The sequence below is a fragment of the Oryx dammah genome, unplaced genomic scaffold (genome assembly GCF_014754425.2).
Source record: "Oryx dammah isolate SB20612 unplaced genomic scaffold, SCBI_Odam_1.1 HiC_scaffold_2, whole genome shotgun sequence".
Classification (NCBI taxonomy): domain Eukaryota; kingdom Metazoa; phylum Chordata; class Mammalia; order Artiodactyla; family Bovidae; genus Oryx; species Oryx dammah.
The window spans coordinates 175841847-175861719 of record NW_024070186.1 but is presented as its reverse complement, the minus strand read 5'-3'; the positions used below and the strand labels follow the sequence as shown (position 1 = coordinate 175861719).

The following is a 19873-nucleotide window of genomic DNA, read 5'->3' as shown; positions in this document are numbered from 1 at the left end:
CACTAACAATGAAATATCAGAAAGAATTTAAAGAAACAATCTCATTTACCATTGCATGAAAAAGAATAAAATACCTGGGAATAAACTTACCTAAGAAGCCAGAATACCCATACTGTGAAAGCTATGACAGCAATGAAAAAAAAGTGAAGACAACACAAACAGATGGAAAGGTATACCATGTTCTTGGATTGGGAAAATCAATATTGTTAAAACACTACCCAAGGCAATCTACAGATTTATGCAATCCCTATCAAACTACGAATGACTTTTTCACAGAACTAGAACAAGTAATCCTAAATTTTATATGGAACCATAAATGACCCAGAATTGCCAAAGCAATCCTGAGAACAAGGAACAAAGCTGGAGGCTTCATGCTCCTTGAGTTCAGACTATACCACAAAACTACAGTAACCAAAACAGTATGGTACTGGCACAAAAACAGACATATAGGTCAATGGAACAGGATGGAGAGCCCCAAAATAAACCCATGCACTTATGGTCAGTTAATCTACAACAAAAGGAGGCAAGACTATACTATGGACAAAAGACAGTCTCTTCAATAAATGGTGCTGGAGAAACTGGAGAACTACATGTAAAAGGATGAAATTGTAACATTCTCTAACACCATATACAAAAATAAACTCAAAATTGATTAAAGACCTAAATGTAAGAGTAGATACTATAAAACTCCTAGAGGAAACTACAGGCAGAACACTCTTTAACAGGAATCACAGTGATACATTTTTAGACTGATCTCCTAGAATAATGGAAACAAAAGCAAAACTAAACAAAATGGGACCTAATTAAACTTAAAAGCTTTTGCACAGCTAAGGAAACCATAAACAAAAAGACAACCTACAGTTTGGGAGAAAGTATTTGCAAAAGAAAATGCAACTGATAAGGGATTAATTTCCAAAATATACAAACAGCTCATACAGCTTAATATCAGGGAAAAAAAAAAAAAAGGGCAGAAGACCTAATGACACATGTTTCCAAAGAAGACATATAGATGGTCAACAGGCACATAAAAAGATACTCAATATCACTAATTAAAGAAACTGAAAACTACAATGAGGTATCACTTCACACCAGTCAGAATGACATTCTCAAAAAGTCTACAAATAACATGCTAGAGAGGGTGTGAAAGAAAAATTAACCTTCCTACACTTTTGATTGGAATGTGAATTGGGGCAGCCACTACAGAGAACAGCATGGAGGTTTCTGAAAACCCTAAAAATAGAGTTACCATATGACCCAGCAGCCCCACTCCTGGACATATTTCTGGAGAAATATAACTCAAATACATACATGTACCCCAATAATTATGGCTGCACTATTTACAAAACAGCCAAGACATGGAAGCAACTTATTAATAAATGTTCATTGATAGATGAATAAAGAAAATGTGATATATATCACATGTATATACACACATACATACATACATACATACATACATACATACATACATACATACATACAATGGAAATCTACTCAATAAGAGAAAAGAATGAAATGCCATTTACTGCAACATGGGTGGACCTAGAGACTATCATATTAAGTGAATTAAGACAGAGAAAGACAAATATCATATGATATCACTTATATGTGAAATTTTTTTAAATGATACAAATGAACTTATTTGTAAAAAAAGACTCACAGACATAGAAAACTAATTTATGGTTACCAAAGGGGTAATGGGTTAAAAGGGATGAATTGGGAGCTTGGGATTAACATATATTCACTACCATAAGTAAAAATAGATGAGAACAAGGACCTACTATATAGGACGGTTCAATATCTCATAAAAATATACAATGGAAAAGAATCTGAAAATTATATATTTATATGCTATATATATATAGCTATATATATGCTCTATTTATATACACATATGTATATGGTTTTATATATATATATGTATGTATATAACTGAATCATTTTGCTGTACACTTGAAACTAACACAGCTTTAGTCTGCAGCCATACCACCCTAAATGCACCCAATCTCCTCTGAAACTAACACAACTTTATGAATCAACTATGCTTGTTTTAAAAAAGTTTTCCTCACAAGGAAAAAAGTTCTAACTGTGTATGATGATGGATTTTATAAGAATAGGATCAGTTATTTTTTACTTATTTATTTTTGGCCATGCGGGGTCTTTGTTGTCTTGCCTGGGTATCTCGTTGCCGTGTGACAGCTTTCTCTAGTTGTGGCAAACAGGGGCTAGTCTTCACTGCAGTGCATAAGCTTCTCATTGTAGTGGCTTCTCTTGGTGCAGAGCACAGGTCCTGCAGCGCACAGGCTTCAGTAGTTGCTTCTCGCGGGCTCTAGAGCTCAGGCTCAGTAGTTGTGGTGCACAGGATTGGTTGCTCTGTCCTAGGTGGAATATTCCCAGACCAGGAATCGAACAAGTGTCCCTGCATTGGCAGGTGAATTCTTAACCTCTGGATCACCAGGGAAGTCCCTGGATCATTTAATATTGTATGCACTATATATTTATATATACAATCTTTATTATAGTCATTTTATAATGTGATCATTTCACTATGTGTAAAAATTGAATCATTACATTTATACCTGAAACAAATATAGTCTTTGTCAATTGTACCTCAATTGAAAAAAAAGAAACCACTTTTAGAAACCAGTATCTCCTGTCATGAATGATGATTATCTGAAGTTCAGAAGGTCCTTCAGTTTCACTTTAGTCTCCTAGCTTAAATAAAATTAGGTTTAATGTTTTTATTTTTCAATAGTATGATATATAAAAATATATATTCTATTATGTTACATTATATTAATATAATTCATATATATGTGTATATATCTATATGATATATAATATTAAATTATCCTATCCTAATAAAATTCTTTCTTTCATGTACCTATACTTCCACCTTCAATATGTTTGTATGCCTCAAGAGAGAAAGGATTGCTGTTGAAAGTAATCTCTGATTGTGAGATTTGGAGCCATTTGTTTTCTCCCTTTTTTGTTCTTTTCAATACTTCCTGTTTATAATATATATTATTTATATTATCATTATTTGTATAATCAACACCTATTATTTTTATATATACAGTAAAGTCATTATTCTTTAAAAGCTGTTTTTCTAGTTTATACAGTTACCAATACTGATAGTCATACATTTCAGATGCCTATGGCTGAGGTGGTTAAATATCTCAAATATGAAATGTAAACCTCTGATGTGCTAATAACTTGTTCTGTTTCTTTGGGTCCAGGAAGCATCTATGATTTTTATTTCCTCAAGCAAGCTAGTGGACATTGGTACACATGGACAGAGTACATCACCAAAGAGGAGGAAAATATCTCCGCAAATGCAAAGGTAAAAGAGAGTTATTGGTCATAGAACCTCAGTAATGACCTGATATTCAGCAAAGTGGAGACATTAACATCAGATCTGGGTTAAAGAACTTACTTTAGAAAAAGTGAAAGAATTTACTTTAGAAGAATGTTCAAACATGAATTGAATTGAGCCTTCAAAAGCATGGACTTTAGAATCAGAGAGTCCCAGGTTTCTTATTCAGTCTTCACCCTCGCTGCCTCAGTTTACTCAACTACATAATAGAAGAAAAAAATATCTAAAGAATGGTTGTAACGATTGAAGACATTATACATGAATCTGTGGCATTCACATCGTGCTAGATCATACTGTTGCTATTCTAATTATTGTCAGCATGAACAATGCCAGGTGGTCATCAGTCCCTCTCTCAGATATCTCAGCCAAAAAGATCCTTGCCTTTTCTTTAAAATCCCCAGAGAAAGATTTCTTTAATCAGAATTCTCAGAAAAATGGATACTGATTAATAGATTCTCTGGTTAGCAGAAGATTCACTTTCAACTCCTACTCATTTTCTTGTGGAAATTTTTTCCAGATGTGCACTTTCATGCCTCTACTTGCAGTATCTGGTGGACAAATTTTATCTTTCTTGGGGTAATTGTAGTTTCTTCAGGCCCTAGGTAGAGTAGTAGATGGTGGATGGAAATGTGGAAATATTAGAAACAAAATCAGACACCAGACAGGACCACAGCTACTTGTGAAAAGGGTGCCATAGGCAAGAGTGAATGTGTGATGAGTTCAGGACTCACATGGAGACTGAAAAGACTGTAAAGAACCCCTCAGCGCTGAGGTTCCAAACTTTCATTCTCCTTAAAAGAGCTTCATCACCTGAGCTCCAGGGGTGTGAAATCTTCCTAGATTCCTACAAATGAGTCAAATGCAGAAAATATTTTTGTTATCCTGGGAATTTTTCACTTGTCAAAAAATTGTTCTAGCCCCTGAAAATAAAAATCTATGAAATCCAACTTGCTTTAAATTCCCAGTCTTGATACTTGGTTTAGAATTCAGTATCACTTATGTGACTTTGGCCAAGTTGGCCATCCTCCAGTCTCAATTTTTTCATCTGAAAAAGTGAGCTAATAATACAGCTGCCTCAGAGGGCTGTTGGGAAAACTGCAGGGAATAACATAGGCAAAACATCCATAGCTCAATACCTGTTAATTCTCTTCCTTGCCACTTAAACTTCTTTGTTCTATCTGCTCCTTTTACATTGATCAATTATTAATCAAAATAAGTCAAGCTTAGTTTAACAGTATACGCATAGCCACCATACTACACAGTCCCTGTTGGTGCCATTTGCATTATGGTCTACTTTTGCTTTAGGGGCACCACGTAGTGTGGGTGGTGCTCCCTAGAGTTGCACAGCACACTGGCTCCATGTTCACTAGCCTCTTCCAGTCTAGACGTATAAGTAGACTTCAGCATATGATTCAGATCTTACTACCCCTTCCTCTGTGGCTACACTCCTGGCTCAGTGGTAAAGAATCTGCCTGCCAGTGCAGGAGATGCAGGTTCAGTCCCTGGGTTGAGAAGATCCCCTGGAGAAAGAAATGGTGACCCACTCCAGTACTCCTGCCTGGGAAATCCCATGGGCAGAGGAGCCTAGCAGGCTAAAGTCCATGAGGTCACAAAAGAACTGGACACAATTTAGTGACTAAACAATAGCAAACCCCTTCCTCTACCCATCACTGGGGGGACCAAAAGCAGCCAGATGGTTGATGATAGGGTTCAAGCTCAGAAAAGCCAATCTAAAGCAAGGTTTTCTACTCAAAGTAACAGAGGTTCTAGGAATCCAAGACCAAGCCCTTAGAGCCCAGATGGAGTCTGAATACCAGGAAGAATGTTGCAACTTCCATATTGCTAAAGGGATTAATAGGAGGAACCGAGAATATGAGCCTTAGGAAAAGCAGATGAGGAATAAGCACAAGGAATGGGGGTCAAGGGTCATACCTAACCCTTCTTGGACAGGCAGTATAGATGGCATATGGGAGGTGGACCTTTCCTAGGGCAAGGCAGACAGCTTGGCTCAAAGAAAAGGTCTCAGAGCGCAGCAGCTGTAGACACAGCCTTACTATAATTGGTGTTTATAATATGACATTTCAGTAGTTAATAATACAGTCCTTGGAATCAGACAAGCTGGGATTAAAATCTTTGCATTTCCATTTCCTTGCTGTGTTGGTGAGCTCTGGATCTGTTTCCTCATCTCTAAAACAGGGACCATAGACAGTTATTGTCTATATTTACATACAAGATCTCATTTAACCCTCAAAACAGCTCAGTGAACTAGATTCCATTTTTATCCCCATTTTACAGATGAAGAAACTAGGCTGCTAGAGAGGTAAAATACTCAAAATTATAAAGATAAATAAGAGACAGAGCTGAATGGATAGTAAGGATAAAACTCAAGTCTCTTGAATACCCACACCCAATCTCCTGGTCCCAGTATCAAGACTCACCATGTCTTTGTGGCACAGGTCTCAGAACTCATCATCCCCACCATGGAGACAGCCCGACAGTCCTTCTTCTTGAAAACCTACCTGGACCATGAGATTCCAATGCTGTTCGTAGGACCCACGGGCACAGGCAAATCAGTCATCACCAACAACTTCCTTCTTCGCCTTCCCAAAAATACTTATCTGCCCAACTGCATCAATTTCTCTGCCAGAACTTCAGCCAATCAGACGCAGGATATCATCATGTCCAAGCTGGATCGCCGACGGAAAGGCCTTTTTGGGCCTCCCATAGGGAAGAAAGCAGTGGTATTTGTGGGTAAGGCACTCGCCTGGATCTGGAAACACCAAATTCTTCTATTTTAAATTGCAGCAAAACAGAATCTCCCTTTGTAGGACTGCTGTATATTCATTTTACTGTCTATGGAAAATAAAATATTTCTGGTTAATATAATTCCACATTCCTTCCCTCCCCTCCTATTTTCTTTCCTTCTTTTCTTCCATCTTTCCATCCCTTCTTCTCTCCTTCCTCCCTTTCTTGCTTCTTTCATTTTTTGTTTCTTGTCCTTTCCTTCATTCATTTCCAAGTACTTTTAACTATGTTCAGTTCAGTTCAGTTCAGTCGCTCAGTCGTGTCCGACTCTGCGACCCCATGAATCGCAGCACGCCAGGCCTCCCTGTTCATCACCATCTCCCGGAGTTCACTCAGACTCACGTCCATTGAGTCAGTGATGCCATCCAGCCATCTCATCCTCTGTCATCCCCTTCTCCTCCTGTCCCCAATCCCTCCCAGCATCAGAGTCTTTTCCAGTGAGTCAACTCTTCGCATGAGGTGTCTGAAGTACTGGAGCTTCAGCTTTAGCATCAGTCCTTCCAAAGAAATCTCAGGGCTGATCTCCTTGAGAATGGACTGGTTGGATCTCCTTGCAGTCCAAGGGACCCTCAAGAGTCTTCTCCAACACCACAGTTCAAAAGCATCAATTCTTCAGTGCTCAGCCTTCTTCACAGTCCAACTCTCACATCCATACATGACCACAGGAAAAACCATAGCCTTGACTAGACAGACCTTAGTCGGCAAAGTAATGTCTCTGCTTTTGAATATACTATCTAGGTTGGTCATAACTTTTCTTTCAAGGAGTAAGTGTCTTAATTTTATGGCTGCAATCACCATCTGCAGTGATTTTGGAGCCCCAAAAAATAAAGTCTGACACTGTTTCTACTGTTTCCCCATCTATTTCCCATGAAGTGATGGGACCGGATGCCATGATCTTCGTTTTCTGAATGTTGAGCTTTAAGCCAACTTTTTCACTCTCCACTTTCACTTTCATCAAGAGGCTTTTTAGTTTCTCTTCACTTTCTGCCATAAGGGTGGTGTCATCTGCATATCTGAGGTTATTGATATTTCTCCCGGCAATCTTGATTCCAGCTTGTGTTTCTTCCAGTCCAGCGTTTCTCATGATGTACTCTGCATAGAAGTTAAATAAGCAGGGTGACAATATACAGCCTTGACGTACTTCTTTTCCTATTTGGAACCAGTCTGTTGTTCCGTGTCCAGTTCTAACTGTTGCTTCCTGACCTGCATACAGATTTCTCAAGAGGCAGGTTTAGGTGGTCTGGTATTCCCATCTCTTTCAGAATTTTCCACAGTTGATTGTGATCCACACAGTCAAAGGCTTTAACATAGTTAATAAAGCAGAAATAGATGTTTAACTATGTACTATATGCCAAATTTTCTGTGTTGAGGTATGGTCCAGGCCTTTTTGCCTGAGGGAGGATCCCAGTTTCTCCTGGGATAAAGTTGAGCCCGTGGATCAGGCCAAGTTACTTTGTAGTGACAGTAGTTAGGTTCAGAAGGGGATTGTAGTGTTTACTCTCATGTGTCTCCAGAAGCAACTCACACACTGTGATAAGCTTCTATTCCATTAAGTGCCAGATAAATATGTTATCAGTGTATGAAGAAATCTAATAGTTGCCAAATAAGCATATTGAATTTTTCCAGAATTTTATGTTTACAAAGCACCCTCATTTATTTCTTTTGAGCCTCACAACACCTTGAGTTTATTGGCCATCATGATCACTTTGTTGTTGTTGTTATTCAGTTGCTAAGTCATGTTCAACTCTTTGTGACCCCATAACTGCAGCAAGCCAGGCTTCCCTGTCCTCCATTATTTCCCAGAGTTTGCTCAAATTCTTGATCATTCAGTCGATGATGCTTTCTAACCATCTCATCCTCTGCCACCCACTTCTCCTTTTGCCTTCAGGGTTTCCCAGCATCAGGTCTTTTCCAATGAGTTGGCTCTTTGCATCAGATGGCCAAAGTATTAGAGCGTCACTTTCAGCATCAATCTTTCCAATGAATATTCAAAGTTGATTTCCTTTAGGACTGACTGGTTTGATTTCCTTTCAGTCCAAGGGACTCTCAAGAGTCTTCTCCAGAACCACAATTTGAAAGCATCAATTTCCAGTGCTCAACCTTTTTTATGGTCCAACCCTCACATCCATACACAACTACTGGAAACACCATAGCTTTGACTATATGGACTTTTGTCAGCAAAGTGAAGTCTTTGCTTTTTAACACACTGTCTAGGTTTATCACAGCTTTCCTTCCAAGGAGCAAGCATCTTTTAATTTCATGGCTGCAGTCACCGTCCACAGTGATTTTGGAGCCCAAGAAAGGAAAATCCGTCACTGCTTCTACTTTTTCCCCTTGTTTGCCATCAAGTGATGGGACTGGGTTCCGTGATCTTGGTATTCTGAATGTTGGGTTTTAAGCTAGCTTTTTCACTTTCCTCTTTTGACCTTATCAAGAGGCTCTTGGCTGCTCTTCATTTTCTTCCATTAGAGTGGTATCATTTGCATATCTGAGGTTGTTGGTATTTCTCATGACAATCTTGATTCCAGCTTGTGACTCATCCAGCTTGGCATTTCACATGATGTACTCTACATATAAGTTAAATAAACAGGGTAACAATATACAGCCTTATCATACTGCTTTCCCAATTTTGAACCATAAAATTTAAACCAGTTTTGAACCAGTAATTTGTTCCATATAAGGTCCTAACTGTTGCTTCCTGATCTGCATACAAGTTTCTTAGGACCCATGTAAGGTGGTCTGGTATTCCCATCTCTTTAAGAATTTTCCAGTTTGTTGTGATCCACACAGTCAAAGGTTTCCTTGTAGTCATTGAAGCAGCAAGTTTTCTGGAATTCCCTTGCTTTCTCTATGATCCGACAAATGTTGGCAATTTGATCTCTGGCTCCTCCGCCTTTTCTAAACTCAGCCTGTAAATCTGGAAGTTCTCAGTACATGTACTGCTGAAGCCTAGCTTGAAGGATTTTGAGTAACTTTACTAGCATAGAAAATGAGCACAATTGTCTATTAGTTTGAACATTCTTTTTTTTTTTTTTTTTTTTTGGCACCGCCCTTCTTTGGGACTGGAATGAAAACTGACTTTTTAAAAAAATCTGCTTTACTGGTCAATTAAATGAGGCTCTGAAGGTTAAATTCCCTGTTCAGGGTCAAACATCTAGAAAATTCTGGAGCCACAAGACAAAACTAGGTTTCTTGGTGCCAAATACATTATGTTTTCTACTCTCTTACTGCTAATTCATAGAATTCTCATGTAGTAATTCCCTGCTCTTCTGAATTATCTCATGTTCTGTCTTTAAAATTAAAGTATTGATAGTAAATGTTGCATGTGTTTATATCCTTGCCAATTAACAACAGCTCCTTAAAGGCAAGGATCATATTTTCTTTTCCCTTTCTTATCCTCCCTCCTTCCTTTGTCCTTTCCTCTCATCTGTTCTCCCTTCCTATTTTTATGGTATATCCAAAAGCAACTGAAGCTTTGCAGTCAAACAGACCTACGTCCAAATCTCACTTTTTAACCCTAAGTATATTATTCCATTACCCTCAGTTCCTCACCTCTAACATAAAGGTAATACTATCTTCCTTATAAAGTCATCATCTTGAGTAGATGAGATAATATGTATAAAATTCCTAAAATGTTACATGACACAAAACTGGGCATTTAGTCAATGTTCATTGGAAATTATTGAGTGCCTTCTATGTGCCAGTACTGAACAATGTACTATTGGAGAAAATCAATCCCTACCCTGGAGGAAATGACAATGTATCCTTGCCTTTTTGATTTTGCTCTTCAAAAACCCTAGCTTGAAGCCTTTCTGTTATTGGAGTTCCCACTATTACCTGGTGGTAAATTAAATACTCTGTCAACTAGAAGCATGACTGTCTTTCTCACCATCATATTCCTAGAAATTAACAAAATGTCTAGCACATAGTAGCTATATATATTGTGGGTGAAGGAATGGGGAAAAATTTTATTATGTTTGTTAATGCCAATCTATGCATCCTTCCACAGAGGATCTCATGCACAGAGATCTCAATAAATGGACAGAGATCTCAATAAACCAGGAAAGCCAGAACCCTGGAAAATCTCTTCCATTATGGTGAAAATGTCCACTGGCTGAGCCCTACCTAGAGTGAGAGTGTAACAATTGAGTATGGACTCTCCCATGGAAGGATAGTCATCTGCTACCTCCTAAAAGAGCAAAAGATCCCATAGACTTACAATCTGTGGCCATTACTTCTTTCCCCAGATGACCTCAACATGCCAGCCAAAGAGGTATATGGAGCACAGCCCCCCATTGAGCTCCTACGACAGTGGATTGACCATGGTTACTGGTTTGACAAGAAGGATACTAATAAGCTGGACATCGTTGATGTGCTGCTTGTGACAGCCATGGGCCCTCCTGGGGGAGGAAGGAATGACATTACTGGTATGTAAAGGAGAGAGTTCATTACTTTTTGCCCCACCCCCTGCAGAACCAGACCATCTTTGTGGATGGGGGGCTAGTTCAAGGCAGTCTGTCCTGGTGGAAGATAGAGAAAGGTGTATTTAGGCCAGAGACACTTGAGTTAGATTCAAGGAGTGGCATTTGAATATGCCATGTTGAAAGTTGTATGAAATAGATGAGGAGATGAAAAGAGGATTTGAGGAGTCTTTGGCTAGGCATAGAGGAACAGAGAGTCTCACGAAGAGGTAAGTTCTATGTGGTCAGCTTGTGTTCTAGGAACGAGGCTAGACCAGAGGTTCTCAACTAAAGGTGGATGACAGATTCACCTGTTGTGTTTCTTACAATTCTTTGGAGCCAGATATGCCTAAATAAAATAATAAACAAACAAATAAATAAGATTTTCCCCCATCATCTGACACTTTAGGAGTATATTTTGCTTCATGTGCAACTTCATCCATCCAGGTCTACAGATTTTCATACTTTTATTCTGAGATACATCCTTGGTTAAGAATCTTAATGCCATTTTCAGACTTAACATTCTGTGACCTTGCTCTCCCCTGTGGCATATATCTTTCTCATTTGTAAAATAAGGAAGATAAACAGGGTGATTTTACTTGAGTACACAAGCCATCACCTTCCACTTCAAGTACAGAGTCCAAGGATACCTTTGCCTTGGGTTTGAATATAGCAGGATCTCAGGCACTTAGCATCTATAAATTCAACACTTCTCTAGCTACTTAGAGGGAAAGGCACTCGGTATATTACTTTTCTCTAAGACCTACTCATTCAATGGGGAAAATATTTGCAAACTATCTATCTGATAAAGAGTTGAAATACAAAACGTGTAAGGTATTCATACAACTCAATAGCAAGACAACAATCTGACTTGAAAATGGATAGAGAATTTGAATAGACATTTTTCTAAAGACACACAGTGGCTAACAGGCACATGAAAAGATGTTCAACATTGCTGATTTCATTAGAGAAATGAAAATCAGAATCACAATGAGATATCACCTCACATCTGATAGAATGGCTATTAACAAAAGTCAAAAGATAATAACTGCTCTTGTGCATTGTGCATAAATTCATGCAGCCACTATGAAAAACAGTAGGACGTCCCTCAAAAAATTAAAAATAGCACTACCACGTGATCCACAAATGCCACTTCTGGGTATCTATCAGGAGGTAATGAAATCATTGTTTTGAAGAGATATCTGTAGTCCCACGTTCACGCTGCATGCTCAGTCACTTAAGCCATGTCCAACTCTTTGCAGCCCTATAGACTGTAGCCCACCAGACTCTTCAGTCCATGGGATTCTCCAGGCAAGAATACTGGAGTGGGTTGCCATGCCCCCCTCCAGTGGATCTTCCTAATCCAGAGATCAAATCCTCATCTCCTATGTCTCCTGCACTGTAGGCTGATTCTTTACTGCTGAGCCACCAGGGAAGCCCACTCCCGTTTTGCAACATTATTCACAATAGCCAAGTCATGGAAATATCCAAAGTGTCTATTTATGGATGAATGGATAAAGAAAATGTATACACACACACACACACACACACACACACACACACACACACCCTGGGATATTATTTGGTTATAAAAATAATGAAATTCTACTCTATGTGACAACATGAATGGACCTTGAGAACATTAAGCTAAGTGAAATAAGTCAGACAGAGAAAAATAAATACTATATGATATCATTTACATGTGGAATCTAAAAAAGCCAAACTCACAGGAACAGTAGAATGATCGTTGCCAAGAGCTAAGGGATGGGGGAAATAGGGAGATGTTGGTCAGAGGGTACAAATTTCCAGTTATAAAATGAATAAGTTTGGGGGATCTGATGTACAATATGGTGACTCTAGTTAACAACAGCAGCAGCAATAGAATTGTTGCTTAACCTTAGTATGCAAGCATTTTGCAGTATCTTATATACGTTAAATCAAGTGTTGTAAACCTTCAGTTTATGGCACCCCACTCCAGTACTCTTGCCTGGAAAATCCCATGGATGGAGGGGCCTGGTAGGCTGCAGTCCATGGGGTCGCTAAGAGTCCGATATGACTGAGCGACTTTCCTTTCACTTTTCACTTTCATGCATTGGAGAAGGAAATGGCAACCCACTCCAGTGTTCTTGCCTGGAGAATCCCAGGGACGGGGGAGCCTGGTAGGCTGCCATCTATGGGGTCACACAGAGTCGAACACGACTGAAGCGACTTAGCAGCAGCAGCAGCAAACCTTCAGTTTATATATTTTATGTCAATTAATTCTCACTAAAACCAGTGAGGCAGGAGAGATCTATTCAAAAGGGAATGTCTGTTTCCTGTACATATCAAGGAAATAGTAATTGCTAACATTTGCACAGCAGTTGACAGTTTTCAAGCTATGTCACAAATATGCCATATTGAAAAGATCTTAAAGACCAATGCCCAAAACTGCCAGGAACACATCTGTGGTCAAGTGAAATTGAGTCTATTAATTTGCTGCAGTAAGGGTGTCTACATAGCATGGAGAACCATGAGAGTGCCTGGTGAAAAGGCGTTAAATGGGCTTGTGCTGGGTGATGTGAAAAAGGCTTAAGAAACCAGTGACTCTGTACTAGATTGGGTAGTCTTAGGGAATGGGGACAATTTGAAGAGTAGGTATCTTAATTTTTTTTCTGTACTTAGTAAACAACTAGAGTCACTCAGTTTGAGGGGAAGTTTTCATGATTTCAGAGCAAACTTGTTTCTGTCTTGTTCCATCATAGCTAGGGAGTGACCTCATCTGACGTTGATATTTAAAGAGATTGTGTTCACTGGAGAACCAACAGACTAGCTGATAATTGTCAGACCAGCTGCCAGCTGTTAGAGCTCATCTGGGAAAACGGAGGCTCAAGGCATTATCATATGGTGGTAGAGAGCATGCTTTGGCAGAAGACTGATCTGGGTTTTGGTAACATGTAATAAGCTATGATTGGGATGGGATATGTGGAAGGGCTTCTATGAAGGGCTGGCAAAGTTGTATTTACTGACGTGGATGGTAGATATAAGGATGTTAACTTTATAATGATTCACTTTATAATTTTGGTGATTTTCTGTATCTGTGCTTTACTTTATACAGTAAAACATTTTTTAAAAAGATATGCAGGCAAATCATAGAGACAGAAAATTTATTATTAGTTACCAAGGGCTGCAAGGAAATGGAAAGTGATGAAGGTAAAGGATTTCTTTTTGGAGTGATTATTCTGCTATTGATTATGATAATGATTACACAACTAAAATACTAAATATTTATTGAATTGTGTATTTAAATGGATGAATTTTATAAATATATGGATATCTAATATTAGATACATAGATATAGATGTAGAGCTGTAAGAACACCAAACTAACAGTGATTAATTTGGGAGGGGAGAGAGAATGGATTTAGTGTGTAGGAGGCAAGGGTTACTTTCTGTAAAAGTATTTCTGAATTATTTGATTATTTTACAAAAATAACATATTGCCATTATCTAGTAACAGTCTTGAGCACTAGGCTAGCACTATTACCAGAACTTCTGCAGTCATGGAGATGTTCTGTATCTATACTGTGCAATACAACATCCACTAGTCACATGTTTATCCTTGAGAAGTTGATATGTGGTTGATGAGACTGAGGAAATACATTTAATGTTACTTAATTTTAATTAATATAAATTTAAATAGCCACATATGGCTAGAGGCTGCCATGTTGAATAGCACAGCTCTAAAACTTAAAGGCAGAGGAAAAACCATTCTATAGCTTAGGGTTGCTACGCCCAGGAGGTAAGTGTGAGTGTGTGTGCACAGTCATACCTTTGCATGTTTTCCAGGACGATTCACTCGCCATCTGAATATCATTTCCATCAATGCCTTCGAGGATGACATATTAACCAAGATTTTCAGTTCAATCGCTGACTGGCACTTTGGAAAAGGGTTTGATGTGGTGTTTTTAAGGTAGGATGTTCCTGTATTATTGGCCTGGGGTCCTCATTTCTGGCCCTTCTTAACTGGTCTGCCTTCTCCTTCCTCCCAAGGTATGGAAAGATGATGGTACAAGCAACGATGACAATTTATAAAGCAGCAGTGGAGAATTTCTTGCCAACTCCCTCCAAGTCACACTATGTCTTTAACCTGCGGGATTTCTCACGGGTGATCCAAGGGGTATTGCTCTGCCCTCACACCCACCTGCAGGTCAGCCACTGTCATTTCTGTTATCAAATTCATTCAGTGATATCCTCGGCTATGTGGAATATATAATGATAACAGTAATAGCTAACTTTTATTAAGCATTTAATCTGTGCTAGGCATTGTGCTAAGGATTTTGTAAGCATTATCTCATTTAATCCTCACAACAACCCAGGACTTAGAAACTGTTTGAAAACTACTGCCTCAGCCACCATGTGCCATTCATTCAAATAACTGACTGAATTTTCAGGATGTAGAGAAGTTTATCCGGCTTTGGATTCATGAGGTTTACCGGGTCTTCTACGACCGTCTGATTGATCATGAAGATAGACAGGTCTTTTTTAACATGGTAAGGGAAACCACCTCCAATTGCTTCAAGCAGTCTGTGGAAAAGGTAAGCAAGACCCTGTGATCTTTTGACCTCAGAAATTGCCCCAAATATGTGATCATGCTAGTCTCAGATTTCAGGCTCCCTTCCTAGTAGAGACTTTATTGTTGTTATTCAGTCACTCAGTCGTGTCCAACTCTTTTGCAACCCTGTGGACTGTAGCCCACCAGCTTCTCTGTCTATGGGATTTTCCAGGCAAGACTACTGGAATAGGTTGCCATTTCCTTCTCCAGGGAATCTTCCTGACTCAGGAATCGAACCCAGATTTGTTGCATTGGCAGGCGGATTCTTGACCACTGAGCCACCAGGAAAGCCCAAATAGAGACTTACAGCTCTGCTTTCTGAATCTCAAGAACAGTGTATTGAGCCAATTAGTCACTTGATTTGGTGATATACTGTTGTTGTTGTTCAGTCACCAAGTCATGTCCGACTCTTTGCAACCCTATGGACTGCAGCCCTCCAGGCTTCCCTGGCCCAAGTAATATAATAGTTGGTCCAATTTCACTTGACTTTCCAGGTAACATGTAAGTTTAGATCCATTCAAACTTATCATTTATGAAAAGATGTTTTGTTTGTAATTAATGTAAAATGCATTTTCAAGGTCAAGTAACTTTTGAGTTAAGAAATAAAAACACCATGAATTTTTATTGTTTGATTGATGCCCTGTGTAAAGCCCAAGTGAAAGATTGTCTTTGTTTCCTATTTGTAAATATTTTCTCTTTTCCATTTTGATGTAAGAAAAGTTTAAACCCTATATATTTGCATCATCTAGTTCTACCTCTATTTTTAAGAAGTTATGATTTCTCCATAGAAAAAATGTAAGTGTTTCATATTTCATCCAGAAGCCATGTACAGAAGCACTGCTAGTTTCTAATATCAGAAAGAAGAAGCATCTAAAACATTTCTACTCTAGGTACAGAGTGGGGAACAGGGGTAAGGCCTGCACTGCTATTTGGTGAAGAAGCAAGTACATTACAAATAATCTCACCTTTTGACCACTTCCTCCTGGGATCTTATAATCTGTCCACCAATGTTTTAATCACTTAGCAAACCGATTGACCCTTGCTTTCACACTCTTTTCTCAATTGTCCTTTCATCATAGTCTTTACAACCATCAAATACACATATTTTGTTTAAAAAAACAAAACTGTTGTGAACCATGACTTTGAAGAATGTGCTCAGAGGAAACAAACACATCTCCTGTTCCCTCCTTCTAGTTCCCACTACCATGGTAATTAGAGTGAATGCCTGGCTGAGACTTATCTTTTCCACAGGTCCTCATCCACCTATCACCCACTGGAAAGATAGTTGATGATAATATCCGTAGCCTCTTCTTTGGAGATTTCTTCAAGCCAGAAAGTGACCAAAAGATATATGATGAGATCACTGACTTAAAACAACTCACAGTGGTCATGGAGTATTACCTGGAAGAGTTCAACAATATCAGCAAGGCCCCCATGTCCTTGGTGATGTTCAGGTTTGCCATTGAGCATATCTCTAGGATCTGCAGGGTCCTGAAGCAGGACAAAGGACACTTGCTCCTGGTGGGCATTGGGGGCAGTGGGCGGCAAAGTGCCAGCAAACTGTCCACATTCATGAACTCGTATGAGCTATACCAGATCGAGATCACAAAGAGCTACTCAGGCAACGATTGGCGAGAGGACCTGAAGAAGATCATGCTCCAGGTTGGTGTGGCCACCAAAAGTACTGTGTTCCTCTTCGCTGATAATCAGATTAAGGATGAGTCATTCGTTGAGGACATCAACATGCTTCTGAACACCGGTGATGTGCCCAACATCTTCCCTGCTGATGAGAAGGCTGACATTGTGGAGAAGATGCAAATGGCAGCCAGGACAGAAGGAGAAAAGATCGAAGTCACTCCTCTTTCTATGTATAACTTCTTCATTGAGAAAGTGAAAAAGAACCTTCATATTGTCCTTGGTAAAAATGAGAACATTCATTTTGCCCTTTTCCTTGGATGTTTCAGGATCTCCTTGCCCTAATCCCAGTCCTCTTACAGTGGTGCCAGAATTGATCCAACCAAGGCACCTAACTTGACCAACAGTCAGTGCCTGGAATTCCTGTGCAAAATTCCATTCTCCTGAAAAACTACTTTAAACCTGTTCCACTCTCTTCAATTCTCTGAATTCTGCTCTGAACCCTCTCCTTCCTTTTACTTCATTACCCTGGCAGCCTTACAAAATAACATCTGGAGTTTTTCTCTCTGTGAATATCATCTCTAATCTGTCCAGAAGCTCAAGGGTCATGTTTAATAATTCTCTTCATTACCATGTCCTGTCAATTTTTGCCCTCTTGTGCTATATCAACCCACTTATCTCTATCTCTGCCACCTTCAAATTAGCTAAGCTGCTATGAATATCATCTCACCCAGACCTCACCTCTATAGCCTTCTAACTGTTCTCTCTATGTCCACTCTGTCCATTCCAGACATTTAAGTTCCACTGAATCAGGATGCTTTCCACTGTCAGGATTTGTTTTTCTTGTATTGCAAATCTGTTCGTTGTATATTTACATACACATACACACACAAATTAAAACACCTGAATTACTTTCCATTCAGATAAAGACCAAAATCCCTAACCTATAGTTTTATAAGACCACCTGCCAGTCTGACATCCTCTCCACTCTCATCTCAAACCATGCTTCCCCTTCTTTTTTTAGCCACACTGACTTTCTCACACTTCCACCCACGCATTATGCTTCCTCCTAGCAAGTGCCTGGTACACATTGAATCTAAATAAACAATTAACAGAATTTGGGGCATAGAATCCAAAATTTGTGGTTAGATGGAGATGAGGTCAGAAACAAGCTGAAAGGGCCCCCACAGCAGCCTCCATAAGTAGCTATGTATAGAGCACCAATGGTTCCCTGAGGTCTGTGAGTCAGGACAAATGGGGCAAGTGGGTCAAAGGGCTTAAAACACTCTGACTATATGATCCTAAAGATCTAGAATGGATAACATAAGATAATGTGAATATTGAAAACCAGACAGAAGACTCTTGTAATAAACTGACTTCCCATCACAAAGTTGCATGAAAATATCCCATGATTCCCCTATGCTTTCCAGGCACTCATCCTGACTATTCCCAATTATACTGTGGAGTGCCAAAAGGAAACATGACTACTCCCTTATCCCCATTAGAATCCTTGGGATGACCTGTCTGTCCCTTTTGGCCTCCTTGACTGAGAGAAAGAGAACTAATGAAATCTTCTTTTCATTAGCCATGAGTCCAATTGGGGATGCCTTCCGGAACCGCCTGCGAATGTTCCCTTCTCTAATCAATTGCTGCACAATTGACTGGTTCCAGTCTTGGCCCACAGATGCCCTGGAGTTGGTGGCCAACAAATTTCTAGAAGATGTAGAGCTCGATGACAATATTCGGAAAGAGTAAGTGCTAGCTGCATTTTAGTACCCCAAACAAACATTTCAAATGAAAATCAAGATATTGGCTCTGTTCTTCTTGCTGTTTTAAGACTTATCAATTTACGTACATTCTGTTCTGTTCAGTCACTAAGTCATGTGTCTGACTCTTTGTGACCACATGGACTGCTGCATGCTAGACTTCCATGTCCTTCACTGTCTCCCAGAGTGTCCATTGAGTTGGGGATGCTATCTAACCATCTCATCCTCTGCTGCCCCTTCTCCTTTTGCTTTCAATTTTTCCAAGAATCTAGGTCTTTTCCAATGAGAAATAAATGATAAATAATAAATACCATTTAGATATTTAATAAAACACCTTTGTTGAAAAAAGAAGAATATTTCACTGTTCAGAATTGTTCTAGATATGTACTGTTGTCATAGCTGTGAGAACCTGGATTTCAATAATCTTAGAGCATGCATTCTCAACAGGGGTGATATTGCTGCCTAGGGAATGGTACTTGCGAGGGATTTTGTTGTGAAAAAAAATATTTTGTGTGTAAAGCACAGATACACAAAATAAAGCACTGAATTTTGGCTAGAGTAAGAGAAAGGATAAGACTGTTGATCATTCTAAGTGTCCTATGAAGGTAAGGGTCATGTCACCTGCCTTGTATAGTTCTATATCCTTAGTACCTAGTACATAGTAGGTTCGAATACTGCTTATTAAATGAGTAAATAGAAAATGAAGAAGTAGGTAGTGGTCAGAATGTTCATTGGTTTAAATTCTGTTTTAAGATCTTTGAACTTTGTTCTCTAGGCCCAGGAATGCTTAACCTGGGTCTACAGGCTCATGCATGACCAGAGCTCAGAGGGTCAGTGAATGTGAGTGGGGGAAAAGTACATCTTCATTTTCATTGACATCTAACTGGTACTTTGCATTTCTTTCAATGATGAACATAGGCAATAAACCCCCTTACGATTGTGTAGGACCTGTGACTTTGTTACCGGTAGGAATCACAGTTATTTTTGTAACTCGTTCAGTCATTACAGATGCACCAATTTATCATCCCCTTCAAAATGATGGTAGTTTTCAGACCTATTGTCCAATCTTAGTATTTAATGCTGTAGTTGGCAAACTAAGATCCATGGCTGAATCCAGTTCACAGCCTTATTTTTGCAAATATGCTTTATTGGAAAACAGCCATGCACACTAGAGTGGCGGAGTTGAATAGTTGCTACTTGAGACCATGTGGCTCACAAAGCCTAAAATAGTTAATATCTGG

At 39.1% G+C, this 19873-nt stretch overlaps 1 protein-coding gene across 2 annotated transcripts in view; it reads left to right on the top strand.

Moving 5' to 3' along the window:
* Positions 1 to 19873, top strand: part of DNAH3 (dynein axonemal heavy chain 3) — a 249628-nt gene that overhangs the window by 165032 nt on the left and 64723 nt on the right. For both annotated transcript variants that reach the window (XM_040257140.1, XM_040257147.1), the window contains exons 42-49: positions 3240 to 3343; positions 5833 to 6127; positions 10429 to 10608; positions 14466 to 14589; positions 14670 to 14826; positions 15071 to 15214; positions 16483 to 17149; positions 18452 to 18617. In XM_040257140.1, the coding sequence (XP_040113074.1) occupies positions 3240 to 3343; positions 5833 to 6127; positions 10429 to 10608; positions 14466 to 14589; positions 14670 to 14826; positions 15071 to 15214; positions 16483 to 17149; positions 18452 to 18617 (1837 nt within the window). The remainder of the gene's footprint in view (positions 1 to 3239; positions 3344 to 5832; positions 6128 to 10428; positions 10609 to 14465; positions 14590 to 14669; positions 14827 to 15070; positions 15215 to 16482; positions 17150 to 18451; positions 18618 to 19873) is intronic.